The following is a 27,033-nucleotide window of genomic DNA, read 5'->3' as shown; positions in this document are numbered from 1 at the left end:
CAGAAAAGCCGAAAAAGGCATTTCTGTACTTCCATTTCTTGTCATTTATACTAGCGAATAATGTCCAGAAACATATATCATGCTGATGTTGTTATGTGTCTGCTGGCTGTGTCAGAAGGTAACTATTTGCCATTAGCCACGGCAGTTTTCTAATGTAAATGTTGTAGCTTGTAGTTTGAATCTTGGTCATTTTGCCCCCTGGTGCCCAAACAAAAAAAAAAGAAAAAATCACATGATTTAGAAACATGGCTGTGAAAACCCCCAGAAACAACACAGACTAAATGTCAGCCGACAATAGCAATGACAGAAAAAAAAAAAAAAATCACGCAAAAAGCTGTTAGCGTCTTCAAACTGTATTGATCCTACAGCCTCTAATAATTCAGCGTTGTCTGACGATGAACTTTCAAAGTGACAAGAGCCTTTTTTCTGTTTGTTATGATCCAGGCTCAGGGAAGAAAAGCTGTGGATGTCAATGCAGCTTGTAAACAGACAGTTACTAACAAGTCACTGGCAATAAGCCTATTTGTCTACGATAGCTACATTTAATGAGTCTAACGCTATTAAAAAATTGTTGTGTGTTGCTGCTTAATTGTTCCCTGGAGGAACAGAAGGACAGTTCTGCCGCCACTTAATTAAAGTTGTGGTATCCATTACAGCTAGAGAGGGTCCACGGTTCACGTGATTTTACAAGCAGTTTTCAAAACAAAAGCACTCATTGTAAATTTAAAAATAGTCTGTGACCTCTATCGAACTTAGGAATGGTTCCTAATTTGCGGTGCTATAACTCTTCATTGAAACCCACAAGACCCAACAGTTGATTGTGTGTAGAGTCTGTGTTCTCTGCACAATCGCCACACATGAACATGACAAACTGTTCTCTCAAGTGTCTTGTAGTTAATGAGGACTACCTTGCTGGCGTATATAGACAGACAGAGAGAATTATGGGCTTCTGCCAAAGGGAAAGTTCAAAATGGATAAAGTCACAGGGTATGGATCAGACTCTGATTTATCTCATCATGAAGGGGCTCAAGAACTGACACATCTCTTGAAGCATGACTGCAATTAATCAAACCAATTTAATATGTAGTCAAATACTTGGCAAGAGAAATTAATATGTTTTGTCTCTTGCTTATAACTGTTACAATGTGATATCCTATTAACAGTTCATGGTAAAAGGAAGATATTTATGTTTTAGGAAATAGGATAATTAACTTTCTTGTACAGAGTGTCATAAGAAGCTCAATATCATTCTGCCTTTTAGTGTATCTTTCCAAACTTAAAAACAACAAAACTGTTTATTACTATGGAGACGTGTATTTTTGACTTTTGGACATAGTTGTTTGTCTTTGATTCTAGCGCTACGATATATATATAGATATATATGACGATATGCTTTGTGTCTAAGATATAACTTTAATGTCTGCCCATAAGTAATATATGGATATATAAGTTTATTCAAAAGTATAAACTAAAGGCAAATAGGGGATTTTCCACAGTTACCATAGCATAACTCCTAAGTTTTGAAAATATGAAAAACAGGTGAAAAAGGTTGAGCTTCAGAGTTGGATGTGGATATATTTTCTTGTAACATTGCTTGGAAATGCTAAGATCTCCCCTGGTTGTTTTTTTTCTACTCACAATTTGGCATTTTGGGAAAAAAAACTATTCTTTTAAAAAGAGTTAGGAAGTTTGACTCTCAGGTCTGTCTGTGAAGTATTAAGCTGGTCAGAGTTGTTTCCTCCTTCTTCCAGTCTTCCTGCTAAGCTAAGCTAATTGACCCTCTTGCTGTGTGACATCTATCATTTACTGCAAGAAAGAAAAGTATATTTCTGTAAATTATGCATTTTATAATAATGCAAAGTGACTGTCTGACTAATCGCTTATATGGCAGCACAGGTCTAAACATTCTGTATGAGATGAAACAGTGTTTCCTGTGTCCTTACAGTGTCAGTGTGATGGCAGGGGACGGGAGGACAACAATGCTGCCTCGAGCCAAAGACACAGACACAGACGACAGGGGACAATCAAGAGGATGTGGTGAGAGACGGTATGAGGCAGTTGGAGTGGGTGAGTTCAAAGAAAGTCGACAGAGAGAAACAGGGGAGGGGAGAGATAGAGATGTAAAACAGAGGGGGCGGAACATTGGATCGGAACAAACAAACAGGGATTTCCAGATGAATGTGGGTAGAGAGCAGAGAAGAAAACGGATTATCATTTGGAAAGACTGTTTGTCTGTGTGTGCGTGCATGTTTGTGCGTGTGTGTGGACAGGAAAAGTACAAAACACATGGATGAGTCATAGCTGGACGCCTGCTGTTTGCTACCAGTCGGTAGATAGAAAAAGCCCAACAATTTCCAACCCAAACTCTACTGTAACACTTGAGATTTTAAGGATTCATAACTTCATTTCCACAAAGAGTGTAATGTTTTATAGGTCTATGATTTATCCCCCCCCTCCAACAAACACACTGTCATAAACAAAACCAGCACACGTGCATCTGTGTACATGAGACGTGCTCACGTAGCTGGGATGACCTGCAGAGATGAGCATAAATGCACTGTAGCTTAATGCTGAACAAATCCTTATCTAGAGATTAATCCCTAAGACAGGCTTAGCTGCTGCGTAATGATACCTTGCTGGGTATGAGCATGTCGAATATTATTTCAGGCTGACGAGACGACAGAAATGTCAAGTTAATATCCAATATCAGGAGGATAATCATGCTTATAAACGCACTGTTTGTGGCTAATGGCAGGGAGTCTTCATTCGGACTGGTTGTGCAATAATGAGAAAAAGCAGTTGGGAAAATCATGTCACTGTCACATGTCATGTCACCATGTTCGTACGCGTTGGCCATGCTCATGAATCTTAATTTGAAATCGGCTGACACACGTACACACACGTACACACGCACACACGCACACACACACACACACACACACACACACACACACACACACACACACACACACACACACACACACACACACACACACACACACACACACACACACAGACACACAGACACACAGACTCTGTAGGCCTGGAACTCCACACAGTTGTTGGCTGTTTTTATGTTTCTATGAATCACTGCTGCATCCTGTTGCTTCTGTAGCTGCACTTGTGTCCCACACAGTTTGATTCATATAGCTTCAGAGCTACAGTCCTAAAGAACCCATAATCCTCTCTACTGTCACCTCTCAGTCCTCACATCTCTACACCAAACACTGAGCTCCAAATTCATGCTGTCTTCTTACTAAACCAAACAGTTCTCTTTATTGAAAAGTTTGACATTTGGAGAAATGTGCTTATCTACTTTCTTTGCAAGTGTTACGTTAGAAGATCAATACCCCAAATGGTCTGTTTGTTAAATGTGACGCTAACTTCAGCAGCCAATGAGCTTGGCTTTACATTAAGACTGGAAACAGGAGGAGGTAGCTTATCTGGCTTTGTGGGAAAGGAATAAAGGGGAATGCAAGTGATTTAATGTATCACAGGAGTAGAAAAGAGGTTCAAATCAAAGCAGCAGAGGCTTAGACAGCATGATGGTGCGAACTTTTCCAACAAGAGCCAATATCCCATAGAATAATGTTTTCCATTAGACCCTCACAGCCTGCCAAATGACCGTCATTAAAAAGTCATGGGTTTAATTTTAAAACCCAGTCATATAGAAGGTTTCTCAGAGTTGACGAAGCATCTCAAGATCCAGAAAAGACACTACAACACTATTTTCAAAGGGAATTCATTCTAATAAACATTTTCCAGTATAACCATTAGGCAACCACTTAAAACATCAAGGCATAATTCTAGATGTGCTGGTCTCATACAAGTGAAATTATTAATGTGTTCCAATACTTTAGTAGACTGGAATTTTGAAGCAGTAAGAACTCAAAACAGCTCAATTCCAGTACCTATGCTAAGCAACGCTAGTCAGCTGCTAGCAGTAAATAAAAAATATATTTGCCAACGTGTTAAATTATTCCTGTCATACATATATAAAAACACATGCATATTAAAAGAACAGAATCTAAAGTATTAACACAGAGGTCTGCTGGGAGCATATCACATCCCCTTGACGTTGTGGCAAAGTATCAATAAAACATTAAAACATTATACTGTACTGCAGCTAACAATATCCCTAGGCTGTAATAAAGGTTATGACACAGCGAGTGTCGTAATGCAAGTCCCTACATGGAGGTATGGCAGGAAATGTGAGGCTCAGAGGAACCCGTGGTAAACTAAGTTTGTGCCACTGCAGGTTCCTGCAAGTACAAAACAATAAACCATCAGCAGTTAGCCCAAACCGAGGCCGTAAATACGAGAGTAATATAGGAAAATGATTTCAGAGGACAACACGGACTCCAACAGGTGTAAAGAGAGATAAGGGGAGAGAGTGAGTGGGCAAATGGAGTGTCATGAGTTTATTTGAGAGAATGGAACATTTTATAAAGCATTTTATCTGTACTACACATCATATTACTGTATGTCGTCCAATGTTATGCACAAGCAGGCGTCCCCTCATATATACAGCAGTGTTAATGCTGCAGTTAGCCTCATGTCTTTAACTGCACAAAGTTTGTTTCTTCATGTTCGTTCCCTTCGATGTTCTGTAAATCACTCACGTTCTGTAAACTGTGTTTCTTATTAAAAACCACTTCATAAATATATCCGACTTCAACTGGGGGGTGAGGAGAATAATAATTGCTGCCTCAACACTGGGTGGAGCACATGAGAATGATAAAGTGTCGCTAATACAAAGTGGGGCCATAAATAACACTGTGGCCCAGCCATTTGAGCCTCTACAGCAAAATTTCCTTCTGTTGTCGAATGCAACTTTGCTCGATGTTACCTTGGGAACTGTCACGGAAAAAGTGCAACTTCAGTTGTTATGTCATGTAGAGGACAAACATAAACGGGATTCATGATTAAGAATTTATTCAATAACTTCCAAGGCTCTACAGTACGGACAACTATTGGCTCTGCCAGAAGTGAATAATACATTAAATGAAAAGAAAAATTCCTTTGACACAATATCCTTTACACAGATTTGATCCTATTTGATATTTATGGTATTCATAGGTTGAATATTGGTTTTATAGTGTGCAGTATTTTATAAAAAGTGATTTTCTGTGATTTTTCTTTCAGGGATCTAAAAGCAGAGTAGAGTGAAAAAATCATCAACAACAAGTCCCTCAGCTGAATGCACTGTTTCGATGACTAACTGCATAAAACAAACTGCAAGACACAATCGATGTCTGAAACCTGCTAAGTGAAAATCTAAGTGGAGACGAAATGCAGTGTTTAAGGAAACATGCAATCCTTTCATTCTGCTCTTGTAAAAGAATCTCCAGAGGAAAATTGCCTCTTCAGAAAACGAGCTCATCTAAAGGTGTATTTGTAACACATTCATTAAACCTATGCTTCAATGAAACTGTTGCGACTCCACTCTAAAACCTTCATAACTTGGTGATTTGAATCTTTGAAATCCTAGAAAAAGACCTAGAAGTCAGGATAAATAGGAAAAACATTTTTAAAGCTTAAAAAAATAACATCTCTGTAGAAATGATCCAAAACATATCCAGCACCCTTGCCAACAACTTTTCAATGGCTTGAAAGCACAACAGAAAGGGACAATATTTGTCTCACGATTAAATTTAAAGTTAATTTCTACATTTACTGTGACAAAAGCAACAACTAACTTACTGTCACCTACTAAAGTCATTGTCGAGAACATGCTAGCAAACAGAATCCAAGAGAAATGAAACAACATTAGCATTCATTTGGAGTCATGCTTGTGGCCAAGCAGTAACCATTTGAGCTAACAGCTGCCCACAGCATAAACAATACTGATGAGAGCAGTGGTACAGACTTTATTCTCTGTTTTATAGCCAATAAATCCAAAACAATTAGCTGCAAGGCACTAAAACACTGCAGAGAGTTGAGTAAGTGCAGTCAGGTGAGAAATATCTGTCAATTTGTCATGATGAGTGACCTAATTCACATTAAACTTAATCATTTGAGTCACTGCTAATATATCAACAATATTTAAATTCTAACAAAATAAACCACAAAATCTGTTCCTTGAGTCAGATGTTAAAAAATTCATCCCACTGCACACGCTGTTTTTGCGGAGAGTATTTGTTTTCAGTGGCATTAATCATAAATTATGTCTCACGAGGCTTGCGGAATAAAATGGGTTTGTTCATTAAATGACAAAATCTGCCGCCTACAACAGCGAGCCAAACAGACCATGCAGAAAAGAGGTGCAACTGTGCATACGGAAAACAGTTAATGGTGCTTAAATTCACTGAGATGACAGTACATTGTTCACTTCAACATTAAACCCTAATACTGTAGTTTGTCTACACGGGGAGAGCGATGCATTAAATAAATGCACTGAACATTTACACAATTAGGAGGAAATTAAATATTCCTGTAAGAGAAAATAGTGTAAAGTTGATTTATTGCTCTCGTAATGTGCATCAATGCAGCAGTGCTCAGTGGGAATAAAGGTTTCAAAGAATGCCGGAGTTAAAATTAAATGTCAGCTGTTATTCATGTTAATATTATGAAGATTTTTTAATATCAGACATGGTTGGGATTCTGTAGAGAAGATTGATATTGTTTATTGAACACAGAAAAACAACAAGGCACATTACTCACTGAAGTGTTACGCCTGTAGGTATAAATAGTTACCGAAAAGAGTCACTCTTCATGATAGCAAAGCAAAAACTAGCAGCATCGGTGGGATTAGCGTTTACGAGCGAACTCATCCAGTGTGTTTGCGTAACTTCTGGCGGCATGAGCAAACACCGGTGAGAGCGGCGTAGAGAGAGCGAGTCCTGCTGCATTGCAGTGCAGTGACCCGGGCCTTGCATGTCACGTCGCCGCTAACAGCAGCACAGCCGATTTAACTCCATGCACCCACTGAGCACGCTTCTAAATCACTATTTAATCACTGGGATGACAAGCCCAGCTAATTATTGCTCCCCTTCTCCACCACCATTCCTCCTCCTCACCCACATCCTCCCTTCTTCCGTCGACTCCTTCTGCCTGCTCCAGTGCCCAGGCAATAACTGTCTATTTCCAGCCACACCGTCGTCTGGAGCTATGTTATGTGAGTGTCTTCTTTCGGTCTGCTAATTATTACGATCATCCCGTACAGCTCAAGAGATACGATTCAAGGCCTATTTGCGTTCGAGCAAAACAAACAGCCTGTCTGTGCTGTGATGTAGCTCTCTGAAAGTGGAAACGTGGTCAGGTTTGACTGGGTGTCTGCTGGAGTTAGTCTTTGCATGGAAAAGGGATGGAAATGCTTTAACGTGTTAGCGTTAGTAGTCTGAGAGCATTTGCAATTCAATCTTTCCAACACAAAAGAAATTCTCCACAGATTTAAAAATCCGTCTGCAGCGAGAAAAACACACGAGTTCAGGCTCAAAGTAAGATGATCAATGACTGGAAACCACAGGAAACCCTCAGCTTATTTCAATTTAGAAATGTATCCTTGAATCAATGCGTATGTGTTTGTAAGTGTGCGCATCTGTCTATCCTCAGGAAGCCCAAGGAAATTAAAGTAGGGAGCCATTATTAGCTTTCACGTGGACAATATCCACCAGAAGCTTCTGTGTGACTTAACTGTAACTGTACACAAACGTCCGTAGAAACAGGAGTGTGACCGAGCATTACAAAGAGCCTCATTTAATTTTTCAGGTCGACATCTCACATGAAATTGCCAAAAGAATACTTCTGAAAAGGCCCCAATGAAGCCTAATGACCACATACAGACGGAGGGTCATCTTTCACACATCATTGATTAAAAAAATAATGTTTCAGTATCATAGTAGGTAAAATAACCAGAGACGTGAATAAACATCAAGCTAATTAGACAAAGTGGAGAAAAACAGAGCAGTGGAGGACAGTAAAATATGCAGTGTCACCTGACTCCAAAGGAGGGCAGCGAAGAGCCCATTACACATGAAAACTGTCCAGAGTTACAATTTTTAAAATGATTCAAAACAGCTCTATGATAGAGAAATGAGAAAGGCCTGAAATAACAACATAGAAATTGGTCTTTTCATCTCAAGTCGGTGAGGAACTAAAAATTTCCTCATCAGCGAAAACTAGATTGCTTTTTTTTCATTGCACTAAAAATAAACATCATTTTCTAATACTAACATTTGAAGACAAAAAAATGTCACTAAATCCCAACAGCTTCAGAACAAGACACCACTGAAATGCATTAAGGGCTGAATACAGTTTTTTATATAAAAAAAACTATATCTGATTTTAGACTGTGGTTTCAGAATAGACTGGCGGAAGTGTTGTATGTCAAACGGTCTGGTCTGAGGCCTGTGGTCAGCCAGAGCGACAGACAAAGTGCAGCCATGTGTGTAGACAGTCGCTGGAGCCGTGTCCTGACAACATGGACAACAGTGCTCCCTATGGGCCCAACGAAGAAGGTAATTTTCCAAGACAGCACACAGATGAGAGTTTGAAGAGAGCATTTCAAACCCATTAAAGGAATTTTTATTTCCCCCTCGTTGTCTCTTAATGACACTTTAAAGATGAGGGAAAGAATGGATTGTTGGATATTTTTGGTGCAGCACCACGCTGCCCACAGTACAGTCTGTAACTATCAGGAAAGTGGTATGTTTTGGTTCTACTCCATTACAATGTCAAAAGAAACAGTGGATTTAAAATGCTGACTTTCAGCTTTGAGGGTGTTTGGAGGTGTACACATTTATATTGGTTTAACAGTACAGGGCTTTATACCCATAGGGGTTATTATTTCTTTACAGTTCATCGGATGAAAACAGCCAAAAATAAAGCTGGAACTCAGCACTTTTTTCTTTAATATCCAACGTGCTGGGGTCCGAGACAAACTTGGCCAAATATTTACACACTGAACCATATGTGTTGTACGTGTTGTTTTAACATCACAAACCCACTCACAAGAACATTTTCTTTGCCGTTTTGTTTTCACAATCCTGCTTGCGGTCAGTCCTGGCAACCCCTTCGAAGAGCAGCGACAGAGCCCCATTAACATATTTGTGTTAGCTTCACACAACCTGGCAACTGAGGAGTGCAGCTGTGCAAAGCCCTCAATACGGGCGACACAGTCATAAAACACGATCGCCCTCCAATAAAACCGAGCGAATCGACAGGGTCAATCTGACTCCTGCGCACCACAGTCTCACAGCAATGATATTCATAATGATAATAATAAAATCAGGCTTGCGATATATTTAGTGGCAATTAAAGATTACGATCTCACTTCGATACACATCTGTTTAAGTGTTTTCCTTTACATTAGATTTTAGCTATTGGCTGTGAATTGAGGCAATTGTTCAATAAACATTTTTGAAAAGATTTGAGTTGTAAGTGTATTCAATGTGCTGCTTAATTTGATAGCTAAAGTTCAATTGCTGGCTTAAAAAACATGATTTAACATAACAAAGTACAGTAATTGTTATAAATATAGTTTGTTATCTTAATTTGAAAATCTGAATTGTGTGGAGTTGTACGTCTCTTTTAATTGATAATGTAACATGGTTAGTTGTTTTAACTCAGATTATCAAACTTAAAGAATAACAGATCATTAGTTAAATGATCATTAATTAATTATTTAATCAAAGCTACATAACTCAACTTTGTGAGTCGAAACAAACCTTATCTTGACTTTACGTTTGATTTAGTTAGTTCTTAGTTTCTCATTGTAATTTAAGGAGCTGACTTAAGACTTTTGTATGACATACACCCCCCCTATGTTATGTGCATCGACCTATACTTGAAATTGACCGGTTCAGTTTGTTGATTTGCAACTGTAATTTCATCATGGTATTATAATAATATAGTAGTATACCACTAGCAAAATGTGTTCATTCAAACTCTGTTGGAGGAAAAGACTACAAGCAATCCTGCAAGTTGCTTCTGTTCATTCTAGTCTACTGTCTCAACTTCCTTCTGAACTATCCAAAAACATGTTTCCACACTGCAGACAATTCAATCCATGGTTTGTTTGATCCGGACTGAGACAACCTCTTTTTGGTCGGACTTGGCCAGATTTTGGTCCTTTGGTCTGGACCACGGTCAGAGACACCTTTCACACCTGTTATTTGGGTTTGGACTAAACTGAAAAGTTCTGACCAAACAAGATACGTGACAACACCCTAAACCTGCAATTTAACTTAAGTTTTACAAGATTACCACCTTGACAATTCACTCACTTGGAGCCTGTATATGTGGTTCATATGTCTCCACATGTCCTCTTTGCTTTACTTCACCTGACCACAGCTGTAATTACAGATGAAGAGCATACGATGTTCCAGCACTGAACTAATGTGCTCCAGGAGATGAGCAGTCCACCCCAGACTTAATCCACTACCCTGTGATGTACTGCACAAACCTAAGTGTTTACGATGACTGAACATTACAAGCGGAGTGATGGACTACATAGGTGAGTGCGAGAGATATTGGACTGGCTTCAACACAGCGTACTCTCAGCCTGTAAAAATGAAATATATGTCAGGCGAAGGCATTAGCAGCTCTGCCAAAAGCCCCATCATCAAGGAAAAAAATGGAAAAAGTCGAAAGAGAGTGAGAGTTGCTTTAATACAAGGAGGGAGATGAAGAAATAATACAGCGATCAGGTGACAAAACCAAAAGCGTGCAATTGTGTCCTTTCTGCTGAGTCATCACAAAAGACGCTTAGCCACAGCTGAAGTTTGTCCTGGTTTTTTTTTTTTTTTAATCAACTTTAACTGACACAGCAAGTAATCGGAGGCGACTGTGGCGCTCCATCACAGCATGGGGCTTCCCGACTGCTGTTGTTCCTCGCACAGGAGTCGCCTGGGTTATGAGACTTTATTTGAGCAATGCACCACTGCTTGTTATTGCAGTATTTCACCACACGGCTACATATATGTGGCTGGTGCCCCAAAAAAATGGAGCTGTTTGAGAAAAGGAGAAAGATTACGACAGCAGAGGAAGGTTGCATATAGATTTATCTGGGTTTCAGCCATCCAGGCCACAAGAGTTGCTTCTGCTGACCTGTAATCAATCCTCCAATCACAAGATGTCAAGACGTATAATAAAAGCAGCTTTATCTAATGGAAAATGAATATGCTTTCAAAGAGACTTTCATTGTGTGCATATAATCAGAGTTACAGAGAAATGCACTTTTCGTCTTTATATGATTGATTGCATGCTCTGGATTTTTTGGGGCTGTTGCCAACAAGGATATTATCAAGCCCCTAATATCATATATTTATTAGAAATTAAGGACTTATTAAGTCCTTAATGTCATATATATCTATCATATATATGTAATTTGGATAAAGAACTAAAGTTAAACTCATATCTACTGTACATCTCCCTGGGGCCTTAAAAGATTCTTACAAATACATGTCTGTGAAAACAAAATACACATAACGCATAAAATAACTCTTTTCTCTTATGCCAACACACAGCAGCTGCTGCAGCAGCCTCAGCTAATGGGACAGTGCTCCCAGCATTAGCATCTCCAGTGTCTCATCAAGGGCGGAGTGAAAAACATCCTCCAACAGTTTGTCGTCCATCCTCTATCCCGCTGTCTCTCTTTCTCATTCTAACCATCCCAACCGTCTGTCCCTCCCTCTGCCCCGTCCTTGCAGGCGCCACATCCTCCTCAACAAACCACACATCACAGACGGACTTCCTATTTCAGCTGCAGCTTATCTCCTGCTGACAGTTTCATACAGGAGAGCAAGAAAGCGAGGAGAAAGTCTATATTTTGCAGTTGACTGCTACAAGCGTAGACATTACATTAGATTTGCAGTCAAACAAGAGAATAAGCCCAAACCTTTACAGGATTTAGTCGAGTGGAAAATGTCGGACTAGATTTAGCAGTATAAATGACATCAAACGCTGTTAAATCCTCCTCTTGTGAAATGTAAAAGCAGGGAATAGCATCTAAAATTATCTCAATAACATGGTGCAAGCACTGTACAGTAAAGAAGCCGCTATTATAGCTACTGAGTAATGGATAAGAGCTGTTAGATTTGCATTTAGTCTTCAAAAAGCACTAGTGGGCAACATCATCTAGTATATTAATTTGGAAGATGCAGATTAACTAAAGATTGGATCATTTTAAAGGTCATCAAATCCTGTCACTTTCTGTTTAATTGCTGTTGTTGTTACAAGCCCAAAAAATGCAGGAACATACACCTTCCACAAAGCTTAATGACGTCTCCATACCACCACATGTAGAGCTCTGTCCACAAACACCCTGGACAGGTCACCCATGTATCGCAGGACTGACATATTGAGTCAAACAACCATTCACACCCACATCAACAACTAAGTTCAATTTAGAGTGAAAGAAAACCCACAAGCAAATTCCACACAGAGGCCGAACTTGGTTCTGAATCAAAAATGAATTGCTGTGAGGCAACAATGCTAACCACAGTTCCACCATGCCGCCCACTACACAAAAAGAATCCTGCCCTGTGGAAACTGCAAACTTTATATGTCACCAAACTGTCTTTTTTCTTGATTGAGAGACACCTAGTGGAAGGAAATGACACATTGTTTGTTTAAACTGTGACTTTAACTGTGCCAGCAGTGGTTGCGACGAGTAAAACAATTGAAACCTTCTCTGTATTACTACACATGACTTGTACAATAAAGTCACAGTGTCAAATTTGTTCAATTATTAAGTCCCCTTTTATCCGTGCTTGACAGATTGATCAGAGAAGGGTTTTATTTGCAAACTTCACGTCAACTTCTCTGGGTTAAAGTTTAAAAGGTTCAAAACCCCTCCATCAGCAAACACTTGAAAAAGGAGGATCTGTGTTTAGCTTGCCAAAGCAACGGTTTTATCAGAACACACGACTCCTGCAGTCATTAAAGAGAGGAGGGCGAGCCAACCACAGGCCCCAGCTGTGACTCATAATTTCCAGAAACCAGTCGCTCGAGCAGCAATGGTTCCCCTGGGAAACGCACACTGCTTGAAAAACGACCACCGGTGGTAGAGTGGCGTCCCCGAAACAATAGAGATCGGGTGAAGCTTGATTGATTAGATTCATGTGACAGAGCATGGACAGAAAAGCTGCAGGTATTCAGATAGAAAGAAGGGAAAAGCAATGAGAGTTTAAAGCATACATTTATTTGCAGATATTAGAATCATCACCTCCAATCAGAGTGAGACTTAAATCCTCCTCTAGGTTAAGGTGAAAACCTAATCTCTGAATAAATCCATCTAATGCGAACTTTAAATACATCTTCATTAAAAAGACGATATTCACTGATGTAACCCATCATAATATGCATCATATAAAGGTCGGCGCCTGCTCCTCTCACCTCAGACCGCAGCCATGCTTGATGGTGGTGATGTAGAAGCTTTGGACGACTTCATGCTGTCATTACTGGGTTGTTTTGATTACAAGTCATGGGTACAGTCTTCACGGATGCCTGGCCAACTCAAGTCAACCCGGGTGTTGTTTACTGCATGTCAATCAATCCCTGGTTGACTGAACATGATTGAACGATTCTGATGTGATGGATCATATAACAAATAAATCTTTACAATTAGATTTCAATGTATTTTTTTTAAGTTTCTTTAGGTTTTAAGGATTTCTTTCTTTGATTAGAGGGCAGGACAGTGGTTAGTGAAGTTTCTAACAATAACACTTTACTTTAGACCTCTTTAATTTGGATAAACTGGAGGTAGCAATGATCTGGTGCGTCCTCCTCTGTATTTATTCTGATTGTGGTTGAAAGGTCATGAGAAGTGTGGGGAGAGTTGTTTGGTTTTCACTGGGACCGTTTCTGCCAGGCTCCGAGAAAACTGAACTTATACTGTACATTTACACACATGCACACACACACATTTGAAGAGTCAACAAATACCAAGAGGCTCATTAAGGTTTTCTGAGCTCTGTCAAAATATCAACCATCACACTTTGCAGCAAAGTCTGAAGAGTGCATGCTGTTATGGGTGAGAGCACAAAGGAGGCAAAGCCGGCTCGGGTTATCCAACCAAATCGTTTTTTTTTTTTCACAATTTACTCTAATTTGTGCAGTTAAAAGGATGCCATTACTATGTAGTTAAAAAAAAGGAGTTAGTGGTCATAAAATAACATGGCAAATAATTTCAGACCCCTTAACAAATAGCTTTTAAAAGTAGAACTGGAGAAACACAGAGCAAATAACAAGCAGAAGCAAAGAAAAGGGTAACAATAAAACAGGATTAACAAGATGCATGAAATCAAATTAAATAAATATCGTAAAACATAAGAAGAAAGCAACATCAGATTAAGTGTGCAGGATCAAAACCCTGAACATAAAAGGAAGATTAAATCATAAAAGCATTTAAAGGGGTGATTTAAGTATCCTACATAATCCTTTTGAGGAGAGAGGAGAGAAAAAAGTGTCTCTGTTTTAATTGGATGTGTTTTATGTGGTTCTTGCTATAAGTACTGTTTGAATACAAGAGGAGAGGGCATAACGCTCAGCAAAGCCATGAAGCCATCACCTTGACCTGCGCAGAGGAGAGGAGGCGGCAGACGCAGAACAAATACTGTATACAAACATGTGCCATTGATTTTTCTTATGTGAGCAATGGAGGAGTTGGAGAGAAAATGCAGCAAAGATACCAACACAACAAGAGGAACAAAGGATAGAGGAGAAAGAGGAAGATGATGAGAAAAGAAATGAAAAGCTTGTCATTCACTGAGTGGTGTTGACTGATGGAAGACAGAAAACATCCTGAGGGAGACATGAATCAGATCCTTCCCATTTCAACACCTATACAACAAAAAATGACTTCAGAGGACATTACATTGACTTAGAATGATTTCCTAACCTTAACCTGAATTACAAACTAACCCTAAACCTAACCCTGACCTAAACTTAACCTTAAAACAAGTATTAACCTTAACATTTAATGATTTCCATTAAGAAGACTTGCTTTTTCTCCCATAAGGAAGACAAGTCCCTATAATGTGACACTGGAAACAGATTTACATCCCAAAAATGTGAGTAATACCTGGACGACACACACACAGCTATCCTTGTGAGGTAATCGGCTTCTATTCATAACCAATTTATGCCAAATCCTCACCTTAACCTAACCAGAATTTAAGAAATTAAGTTTTGCCTCATAAGGCCTTGGTATACTCACAACCACCACTAACTAGGAAAAATCTGTGAGAACAGGTCTATAGGCAAAGTTCAATGGTAATTTAATTTTGTGTGTTTTTAGTGAGTGTATACCAGCACATGTGCAAAATAAAGGACGGATCACAATCGGTAACAATTTGCAGAATCCGCCTGCTCCCTCCATTATCAATGATGATTACCTCAGCTGCTTAGTTGAAAAGCTTTCACTTGGAATTACGCATTTTGTAGTTAATTGGTCCACAAACGGAAGCATGCTAGTAAGCCCTGTTAGAAAAGACAATGCCTGTTAATCTTTTAAAATCTGCAGCACACTTAAAGGCACCACTTTAAAGGTCAAATTCTTTATTCTTCATCCTCTCTCATTACCATTCACAAGGTGGCTGCTATGGATTAAACAACCTAATTTAAAAATAAGTCTTGTGAAAGGCCAGATTGCTTATAAAAACTTGAACATATTTAATTAGAATGGTAGCATTTGAATTTTGTTTTATTTTTGCTGGAAATATGACTGGACTGACTAAAAATTCAGCTCTAAGATGTTATTTGGAGCCCAGGTTTGTGTGGATGTGCCGTATCAAGGCCCTAACAATAAACACACCATACCAATTATGAGTCAATCTCAGTTGTCAATCATGACGTCTCACCCTGTTCTCAACATTAAAGCATCGGAAACCATCTTTGGGAAACTTTATTAGAAGTGAACTTAAACTTTTTAATTTTGGATTCACTTTATGGGAGCTGTTATGTCATCCATCTGTTTATATAGTTTATGGTTTTGGCCCATGTCCGATCAGCTAACAGAGATGGTGTGGGGCCTATGAACTACGCTCCAGGGGGCAACTGAGATTTTTTGGCTTATTTTTCATGTTGATGCAGTTATTGCTTTCATTTAGATTCTTCATCTTATCGAAGTAAGAAGAAAAATGAAACGAAAAAGTGAGGGTAATAAACGAAATCTAATTTCTTTCCACAGGCTATTTGTTAGTAAATAAATCTGAAAGGTCTTGATAAAGCTATATGTAAAGTTTTTTTATTTGTCCTTCCCCCCACAAAAGACCCCTCTGTTCAGCATCGTCATTCAGTCTCACATGCTGCATTAAAATGCTTGGGGTGGATGATGGCAGTGAAGACACCCCAGGGGAGGAACGAGACAACTGGAACAGAGACAGAACATTACCTGAATACAGAGAGGTTTGAAGAACGCCACAGTGCAGCACTCATACAAAAGGAAGAGGAGGATCCATTTTCTGTAATGAGGCAGACTGCACCTCGGACAGAGCGTACTGTCTGTCTCCCTCCTCCTCACACTGTAATCCCTCAGAGGATCCTTCACTTTTTCCCTCAAACAGAACTCCCACAACGACAGTCCCGCTCTGAAGCTGCAGCTAACTGACTGTGTCCAAGCACTTGAACCTCACTGCCAAACACCCCTGAAAACACCAGAGTCCCTGCAAATTAACACGCCCAGCAAAGTTCAATCACTTCAATATCGTGCAGGAGATAAGGTCATTGGGATGAATGAGTGGCTTTTTGAGAGGTGAATGAGTCCTGTGTCTCTCGGCCTGCAGGGGCGTAATGAAGAGCTTGACTGGGTGAGTAAAGTGTGGCAATTATTCAGAGAAAAAGAAAAGTCTCCCTGCTGTCTTTCCAAGAATCCCCCACTCCCCCTGGACGGAGAGCAGCTCGTCCAACGCCGAGCTCAGTCTCAACCAGGCCACTGCTAATGAGGATATGACAACTGAATGGAAAGAAAAGCACCAATGGAGGGACGCTAGAAATTCAGGCAGCAGAAACAGTGAGGTAACACATTTTTTCCAACTAGTGTCCTCTGACTTCAAACTGCACTTGACATTTGGCACAAGTAATCAGAAATGGGCAAATATAAAGGTAAGTGTAGACAGAACATAACTGCTCCCGGTCTGTCTTACAAAAAAGTAAAAAGTAGAAAATATAATAGAAACAGATATATAGAACTTCAATTCAGAAAATTCACATACATTTTTAACGTAAAATGTAAACATACATCAGACAACTCTCGTCATCTTCCTCTTTCTCCTCTATCCTTTGTTCCTCTTGATGAGTTGGTATCTTTTCTGAATTGTTTATTCTTTAAACATGACAGCCCTCCAAAAGTGGTTGGTTGGAGGATAGGTCATAAATCATGCCTCCTCCATGTTAGTGGATGAGAACCAAACAAAAAAGTCAAAGTAGTTATATGATGTGATGAATACAGCATGAAAGGACATGACTGACAGATGAGACTGACTTGTGATTTGTCGCACGCATGTATTGGTGAGAGCTCGGTACTGTGGCTCTATCTCCTGATCAATGCTGTGCTGACTCTGGCTCCAAATTATTTCATGGTGTGGCATCATTCTCAGTTCTCACTCCCGAGATAAATAGAAAAGCATCAGCTTTACTGTTGATAACTCCAGAGTTTATTAAGGTGGAAATGCAAACAGGTTAATCTGGAGAAACGCTAAGCAGTGATCCACTCCCCTTCCCTTCATTTGACCCTCAGCGAGTAGAGGCTAAATGACACTTGCAGAGACAGACACACATGCACACTCAGATAAACACAGTCGCGCAGGCAAGGTTACTGAGGAGAAACTATCTTTTCAGTCAGCTGGAAATGCTGTTGCGATGTATGAACTATGAAAGCGAGCGTGCCACAAGTAGTCGGGGCGGATTATTTTTCACTATCTCATCAGCCGAACCCGTGGGCTCAGCAGCTCCAGACGACGGCGGCGCAGTGCAGCTGCTGATTTGTCACACTCGGGGGAAATCAGAATCTTCCTCCATCAGACGCCGTAATGCATCACATGCTTAGGACACTAAGTGCAGCTCAGGAGAGGCTGGTACCTCACAGGTACACACACCACCAGGGCCCCCCAGAATCCTGCATCTTTTGCTAATGCTTGCAACTGACAGTCTTGAGAACGCGGATCATCACGTTTGTCTGAAAACTGGCACCAACATCGTACATACATAACGCAATCTGTTTGCTGGGGAAGCAGCGCCCCCTACTTCAGCGAGTGAAAAGATGTGAGTTGAATAGTGAAAACGTCTGAAGAACAAAACCATAAAGTTCCAAAGAAAGAAAAGAAATGGAAAAAGGAGGCAAGGTCCCCAATCTTATCTAGGGGCCCTGTTTACAGTTTGAATATTAAAAAGCTTCTGCATCCAACAGAGAGAGGGCGACTGAGACACTAAACATGGTATGCGTAATCATGCCCATGTATAATTGCCATGGTCAGTGGGGCTATATTTCTGTCTGCTAATTAAGTTTAATTAGATTTAACATCATCTACTAAGGGCCATATTAAAAACTAATTAGAAATCTCAGAGTCGGTGGTGGCTGCACAGATCACCTCAACAGCACCGAACACATGAAAGCAAATTAAAGTGAATCAGGAGTCAGCAAGGAAACTCAGTGTTTCTTTAAGCTTTCAAACGCTCACTGCAAAACAATAAAGGAACCAGAGAGAAGGTGCTTGTTGTTCTATTTGAAAATTAAGTGACAATTCAACATCTTATCAATAACATGCTAATGACATGAAATAATAAACATGTTCTACTACAGGATATCTACATTCTGACCTTTATAAATCTACTTCTCTTCCGACATGGTACTTCCATAGGAGCAGGTTGACATCATTAAAACATTACTGCAAACAAGTCGGGCGACAACAATCACACAGCAGCTCAGATGCAATTAAAAACTATACTGTAAGAATAGGGTTTTCCTCTTTTTTCATACAAACTACACATGAATGGCACACAGAAGAATGTATACCTCGCCAAGGCCCACCACTCCCCTTATATTATATATATCAAGCCGCAGCAGATTTCACACACTTGTAGATATCAATCCTCTAAATGTGCTGACAAAGAAACCAACAACAATAGAAAAGGATTGAAAACTAAAGTCAGAATTAGCCTAGCATATGTAAACAGTTCCAAACAATTATAATGCCATCACTTGCAGATCATGAAATAGTATTTATATATATATATATATATATATATATATATATATATATGTGTATGTGTGTGTGTATATATATATATATATATATATATATATATATTAAATAGTGTTCTTTTTTACTATATCTCGTGTCCTCTATACATCATACAGTAGTTGACTTGTTTACATACTCTCATGGTGTATACTTTTGTGGTTTTGGTCATTCGTGTTTTCAATATACTGCATATTTTCACATGCTATTGTACTGTACTGTCCGGACCATCCAACACTGTAACCTCAATACTTTTGTACCAGTCTCTGATTTAATTTGTACTCCTCGCCCCAGCTGCATGTCTGTAGTTGTCTGTGTCTATGTAGATAGTGAGAGTAATGTAAAAATTCCTTGTATGTGCTCACATACTTGGCTGATTGGGATTCTGATGAATGAACTATAATGGGAATATGCCTGCCAATGTGGCTGTACGGAAAGGTCAGAAACACACACACACACACAGCAAATGAGATCAATATGTCCATACACAGCACTGCCACATCAAAAGACAACCCACATCACAACATGACTCACACCAATAACATAACACAGCTAATCCGCACTAAAAGAACAACAACTGAAAATAACTCCGCCCTGACCTGCTTTCCTGGCCGCTACAAAAAACTACATTCATTCTAAAGGTGGAGGCGAAGGCGATTAGCCACAGAGAGTGTTCTGCGTATGTGCAGCAAGACATTACATCCCTGCAGCTTTGGGCCGTTTCATGTGAAAGAACATCACATGTTAACATAGGACCCAACGCTGGATTATTGCACTGAATAAACACCTTAGACACAGAGAAGAAAGGAATAATACATGTCTGTTCAACACAATGCAGCTATTCAAGCGGCCGTAAAGCTGCTGCGCTGGACTAGCTTCAAGATTTCTGGATTTTTCCAATCAACGGAGAGAAGTTGGGGTCATTAGTTCACTCGTCTGGGAAAACCAACCTCATTAAAGAAACACATCAAACCAAAACACAGGCTAAAGCACAAACTATTCAATACTCCACAGTTGATATATGACTGTATATGAAGGAGGATGGTTTAATAAATGAAGTCCTTAATTGAAATTTGAGCAGGTTCTATGAAAGGACATGACCTTAGACCTGAAAGTGGAAGTTGATTGGTTCCTATTTGACGCTGCTCTAGTAGAGGAGATTGCAGTGCACCCCAAAGGGGCCATCCTCCAACGACTTGCAATATCCTCTGACTGCTTCTGCTCGGAAATCCAATTAAACCAATTTATCAATCATCGTGAATAAAGAGCCATTTGGGCCAAACAGAAGCTGATCGACTTTTATCCCAACTCAAACAAATAACACACTTTCTACAGGGCTACAGCTGTGTGTGTGTGTATGCGTGTCATCTCCAGACAGAGAGGCAAGAGGATAAATACAGGAGGAAATGGAGGTCAGCTCCATCCCTGCACAGAGTGACATCCCCTGCCACCTTCTTTCAGAAAGATCCTGGCCTCGCAGCGTGACTCCTGCTCCCTGCCTGCCTGCCTGTCATATCCCCCAGAGCTGAGAGAAACAACTGATGGAATAAAGAAAAAAGAAGAGAGCTAAAGCCTTTGAATGCATGAGACATATTAAACCCAATAAAGAAAAAAGAAGAGAGCTAAAGCCTTTGAATGCATGAGACATATTAAACCCAATATGAAACCTAAAAGGAATTCAAACCGCTCGTGCGTCACCTTTGAATAATCTGGTACAACGGTTGTGGGAAAGACGGCTGCATTCCGGCAGCAGGAATTACCAAACACAAAGAAAGTGTCAAAGATTACAATGGATAAAGAATGACTATCGGGGGTGCACTGCCCCACAGCTTCACAAATAACTGAGACTTATCCAAGCACTTTCAAAATCTCTTTTGCCTCATTCAACACTCCCTGGGAAGCTGAAGAAACACATACAAAAAATATACTCGTCACAGCGGCAAATGAAATGAGTTTTGGGGGTGAGCGTTACAGGTATAGTAATTGGCTTATCCATACAAGGACTTGACAGAAGCATTTGCAGAGTAGATCCTTCCTAACGCTGAAAGCAAATTACACAAGTCACAAGTGGCTGCAGCTCCAGCCATCTTGTCAGAGCTCACTCCACCGGTGTGGATAGATAGATAGTTCTTTCTATCTATAACCATTTCCCAAGTCTGTGTCCCCTGGGAGAGCAGTTTGTTAAGTAGGCCCACGCCTGCGCTCCCCTGAGCTTCCCTGCTGCTTCATAATGAGCCTCTCCAGCTGGATGGCCACTGAGACGGCGGAGGCCAGAGGTTGAGCTGCTCACCTTCTCTAATTTGCTGAATCACAATCTCTCACCCTTCAGTCGCAGAAGTTACTAAAGATTTGTTTTTTAATCCCAACAAAGTTGCACAAAGCTTCACGGTTAATGCCATTATGAGTAAACAAACATGCAGGGTAGTAAAAAATATATGTTTCAAGAGAGATCCAGAGAAGGCATTAGAATGAGCTAATGCTTTTTATGAAACAGTGCTGCTATTTGAAGTTTTGGGTAAAGACATTTTAGCAGAACATGGGGTGATGGAAGGGAGATTCCTCAAGTGTAAATATCATATATTGGTGAATTTCACAAGGTCTACTGTCTGACTGTCTGTTAATTATCATAATTATCATATCTTTTGTTTGTTTTTTCTCAGGATTACGCAAAAAACTCCAGCACAGATTACTACAAAACTGTGGTGCAGATCCTGGGGGGCAGATCCATGATTTTTTTTTTCTCACTTTCTTCACATTTTCTTTGATTTGGTGAGGATCCGTATAAAAACCTAGATCTAGTGAATATAAATGTGGTTTCATAAGAGGACTGTTGGGCCTTGGTGGATGTATGTGATTATTTGAGTGCCAGTCTAGTTTTAGATTTAGTTGTAATCCATATTACATGTTTAGTTTACCGTCACCATTCCTCAAAAAGCCTAATAAATGTGTTAAATATATTATAAAAACATTGTCAGTGTTATTTTTTATTTAATTTATTTGTATTCCCTGTTTTGATATGAAACATTGCATCACTTGCAGATTTCCTCTTCCCTGCTCTTGCTGCATTCCAACTATCAATGTGCACAAGACGCTGACAAAAAGGAAAAATACACTAAACTCTCCATAGAGCTCCTGTAAGTTAAAAACATTAGATGATGCCTTTAATAGTAAGAGGCAGACACTCGACTTATTCCTGGTGTTGTGCTGTGCAGCTACTGAAGCTGAGGTCACCTAAGTTTATACATTAGAGGCATTTTTCTCTGTAGACATGTTGGCTTGTCATCGTAGGGAAAGAACAGGTGTAAACATTAACGATGGTGCTGCTCTATTTAAGCCTCCCAGTGAGCCATGACAGGGGTGACAGTGAGTCAGCGCGACTCGGCGGCTAAATGAAATTCAGGCATCATTAATTTTATTTTTTAAACCTGCGTTTTTCCAACTGTGACACTGAAATGTCTCATCAGCTGTCCTGCCCTCAAAAAGTGAGAGAAAGCTAACATGGGTGTCAAGGTCAGCGTGTTCTCACCCACACAGTCCTGAGGAGAGGGTTGATCAGGCAGCGTGAGTGAAAACAGGATGTGCAGAGCATTTGAACATGTGAGGACGTGAATGAAATAACACTATGAATGTGAACATTTGAGGTTATAGGCTAAAAAATCCTATTGCCCTGCAGAGGCCTTTTCATGATTTGATTTAAAAGTGTATTACTACCAATCTCGCAGAACAGACAAATAATTCAGGTTTTTATGGATTTATAATGTACACAGTTTATATGTGCACTTTTAACAGCGTAATACCTTCTACCTACCTATAATTTATGTGTGTGATATCTGTAAGGATTTTTTATTATAAGAATATTTATATATACCCATCTATAAACCTACCTACCCACCAACCCATCCATCCATCATACTTATGCTATATGTCTCTTCAATGTCTATTTAATCTATGCACAAAATCCAAATCTTTAAAAGAAAGCCCATCAAAAATCCCAATCTAAAGCCCTCGAACTGTTAATGTATTCATGTTCTTGCGGAGGAATACTGACCATGTTTCATTTTAATAGTTGTACAGTTTGAAATAATAATTATACACAACATAGTGATAAAAGCTTTAAGATGCAGAATGCACAAGCTGCAGTTGCCCACATTAAAACATGAGGTGCAGTTTAAAAATAAGGTGCAGGTTGTCATTAACAAGGCGTATGTGCATCACTTATCTACATATTTATTACAGTTGTGCATTTATAAGAAAGAAGGTAATATCAGTTAAGTGTTGCTACGTTTTTTATTATTCAGCATGGGGGAAAAATTATAATGGAGAATTTTAAGTGCCAGCTGAGGCTTATAAATTATCCCATGAACCCTTCAATATGGTAATTTACAACTCTGCAGGGCTGACTTCATTCAAGGAAGAAAACAAATATCAGCCATGCATGGAAGAGAAAAATCTCACAGGGAGAGAGAGTGAGCTGCTGAAACACTTAGCAACCATCTGCTGTAAACATGCTTCATGTCTCTGTTCATATACTGTAAACTGTGAAGTGCTTTACATTTCATATGAAAGGCAAATGGGTTTTTGCTCTCTTTGTGTAACCTGATCAGAACCAGTTGCGACTGTGCTGTGAACAGTGGGAGGTATGAATTAATTGGCTTCACTGTATAATACTGAAGTAGGGACATCATACAACCCGTCTTCCTTGTTGAATAATGTAAGGCTGCAACTTGTGTCTGCTTAAATTGATGACTAAGCATTTTCCCTCTCTTAAACATGAATAAACCTCGTAGGTTTCTAAAATGTTCAAATATAGTTCAAAATGCCACAATGTTTCTGAGGTGATGTTTTCAAATTGTCTTTTTGTCTGACCAACAGTGTAAAACACAAAAGTAAATTCTGCCAACTTTCACTGAAGACTATACAAACTAGCAATATTCACATTTCAGAATTCAGTGCCTCTTTTTTTTAACAGTTTCAATCTTTTTTTAACCCCATTAATTTGTCATGTTAAAGTTCAAGCCTCTACCTGGAAAACAAAAGAAAAAGCCTTTAGAACGCAGTGTTGCAGGGCTCATACATGCCAAACAATTTTCTTTATAAATTTGGTCGTATGTATGCTATCAAAACCAGCATTAATGCATTTAATCGAAGAACAATAATAATTTAGTTGCAAATTTGTGAAAGAATAAGACAAAACAGAGATGTGTGACAAACACTGATGCTGAGGGAGCAGAGAAATCAAGTAGAATTTCAGATGGCAGATGAAACAAATGAAATCTAACAGCACCAGTAAAAACACAAATTAAAAGATCTCAATGTCAGATGTGTAATTGTACATCAGCAGCGTCAACAGCAGAAACAAGCTAATTCGACTGTCACTTTGTATTCATCTGCTCTGGAAACTTTGCTTTTAAAGCATCTAACAAGTCATAATGGCTTAATAAGGCTGCACATAAACAGCATCGCTTTGATGAAGAAATGTTGTCTAATAAATATTTGCCTGTGAATAGATCAACATCATCAGCATCGACAGCCTGAGAGGCACACATGTATTTTTTATCACTCGTGACAGCTTGGCGGGAGAAATGTTTCACAGCTCAGCAATTTGGGAATACAGTGTATTTGCTTTGAAACTGATTTGGGGGAAAATAAGTTGAGTTTTCAGCATCACAGGCCAATAGCTGCCTGCTTTCTGGTTTGTGACGCAACTTTGTTATGCTCCTCAGAGTACAGCTAAGTTGTTCAGTCGAAGTTAAGAGGCCTAATGACTCATGGCATCCACTCAAGAACAGAAAACCACTGAGGATCACTGTTCAAATCTGAATAAAGATATCAAACTCTGCAACAAAATAAGTGACACTGGGGCCGGAGCATACCTCTGTTTGCAAAATTATAGGGTACAACCACACAGCAACAAAAAACATAGTTTGAATTTTGTTCTGTCATTACACAAGAGATTTAAGACTGAAACCTTCTCCCCTAGTCCTGCTGAGACAACACATAACACACAAACTGACCCCGACCACCAGACATTTGATGGCCAAACCCCCACAGAGGCCTGTCACAACCGAACTGAATCCCCTCTGACTCCGGGCTGTCACGCTGGGTGGGGAGGGTGCGACGGAGCGAGCGAAGGACAGGAGGTGAGGAAGAGGAGCAGGGTGGGCACTCGTCGCATGGTAAGTAAGAAGCTGTGACACCGCAGCAGAGCCTCAGAGGCCCCAGGCCCACCTGACCCACAAAGACCTGACAGTCCACAAGCTGAAACCCGCAGACAAGAATCTTCCACCTCACGGCCTCAGACTCTGCAGTGATACACCATGAAATCACTGCAGCTCAAAAAGTGATGCTTCCATATTTCAACCAGATGTCACAACAACAGAAGTCAAGTACAAGCTGAGAAACAAATGGCAGATTAAAAATGTCAATCAAAGCAGTATAAATAATCTATTTATATATGCTGGAGGGTTTTGGCTCAATGAAACCTTGAATGCAAATGAAGAGATGTCTCGATAATTATTGCTGGATTTGCTGCAAGAGTGACCAAAAAATAGTTTGGGCTGAAATCTGTTAATTAAAAAAGTGTAAAATAAATTGCCTGCAAGTCAAGCCATCATTTCTCCCCTACAGATAATGCAGTAAGCCACAATTACATTTACCATGAAGTACGGTGTGCAAAATAGCCTTTAGGTCATTTTCTGCCTGAACATTCTCAGACAAGTTTTCCATTTTCACTCAGGTCATATGAAATGTAATAAATTTAGCACTAAAATCCACAGTAATACCTGAAACTTTTTAGCCCTATATACAAAACACAAGTAAATAAAAGCCTCTAGCCACCATCCCTGTGTATTTTTCTTGGCTGCTAGTCAACTGTGGCTAGCTGGCATAGGCTACTTCTGACAGCAAATCCCAGGTGTCCATGTCCAGCTGACTTTTTAAGGCTTACAGTTTTAAAAAACAGAATCCTGAGCATGCACACAGGATGGCAACACACATGTATATGATGCTAAACGATTAAAAGCTGCAGGCAACAGGAAAAGAGTCTCCAAATTATTATTATTTTTTCATTTAAACAGCAAATAATGCTAAGTTACTATTTGAGGTAGTGAGCTAGTTAGTGTTAAAAGCCTGTTTAATAACATAGTTTAATCAATTCCTTTCACAGTGTCCTTTCACCTGTATGTCTGTTTTCTTTTCTTTTTTTGCATTATTAGATTTGTTAGGTTTATACGATACGTCGAGAGACACTGGCAACACATGGTAGTTGCCTCTGTCAGCTGAGCCACCTGTACACCACCATGCCTGCTCATTTCTGCTCAGAGCTGAATGTTAACATCTCTGTATCATCTCCTCCCAAATCATTGTGCAGGTCAAATATGTAAAAATGCCAGAAAACAAGCACTGGCAGGGTAATCCCATCTCACCTCAGCCTCTCCTCCTCCTTCTTTCGTAGCTTCATGTCCCGTTGGACCACTTTCAGGACGTGCTCCGCCTCGTCGTCCGTCAGGCCCGACAGGTCCAGTTTCCGGCCCATGGCTCTTAGCCTCGCCACAGTGAGCTGCTGCTGCTGCTGTTCCTAGACAAGAGGAGGAGGAGGAGAGGCACAGGCGCTGCCGCTCTGGGGGCCGAGGCTGGGACGACCCTAAAGAAAGAAGCACAGATAAAAATTTACAGTGTGTGAATTTGTGGAATCAATTCACTCTTTTGGAGTGAAACGTCAACAGGCATTCATTAATTTATCATCAAACTCTGTAAGCTATGGAATTACAACATCAATGCTACTTGGCTTTTATTGTGCAGGCACATTTTCACAACAGCAAGCCCACTGGAACGTAAAGCGCCACTGAAAATG

General features: G+C 39.8%; 1 protein-coding gene and 1 long non-coding RNA gene across 6 annotated transcripts in view; one reads left to right on the top strand and one right to left on the bottom strand.

Moving 5' to 3' along the window:
* The window catches only part of myripb (myosin VIIA and Rab interacting protein b), a 121,594-nt gene that overhangs the window by 68,889 nt on the left and 25,672 nt on the right, over positions 1 to 27,033 (bottom strand). For all 5 annotated transcript variants that reach the window (XM_069512060.1, XM_069512059.1, XM_069512061.1 and 2 more), the window contains one exon: positions 26,606 to 26,823. In XM_069512060.1, the coding sequence (XP_069368161.1) occupies positions 26,606 to 26,715 (110 nt within the window). In that variant the 5' untranslated portion in view covers positions 26,716 to 26,823. The remainder of the gene's footprint in view (positions 1 to 26,605; positions 26,824 to 27,033) is intronic.
* LOC138405299 (uncharacterized) lies at positions 679 to 5,431 on the top strand. Its single transcript, XR_011239018.1, has 3 exons — positions 679 to 1,539; positions 1,946 to 2,067; positions 5,146 to 5,431. It is a non-coding gene; the product is annotated as an uncharacterized lncRNA (long non-coding RNA).

Source organism: Paralichthys olivaceus, chromosome 17 (assembly GCF_024713975.1).
Source record: "Paralichthys olivaceus isolate ysfri-2021 chromosome 17, ASM2471397v2, whole genome shotgun sequence".
NCBI lineage: Eukaryota > Metazoa > Chordata > Actinopteri > Pleuronectiformes > Paralichthyidae > Paralichthys > Paralichthys olivaceus.
Note: the sequence above shows the minus strand (reverse complement) of the source record. Positions and strands in the feature narration are given on the sequence as shown.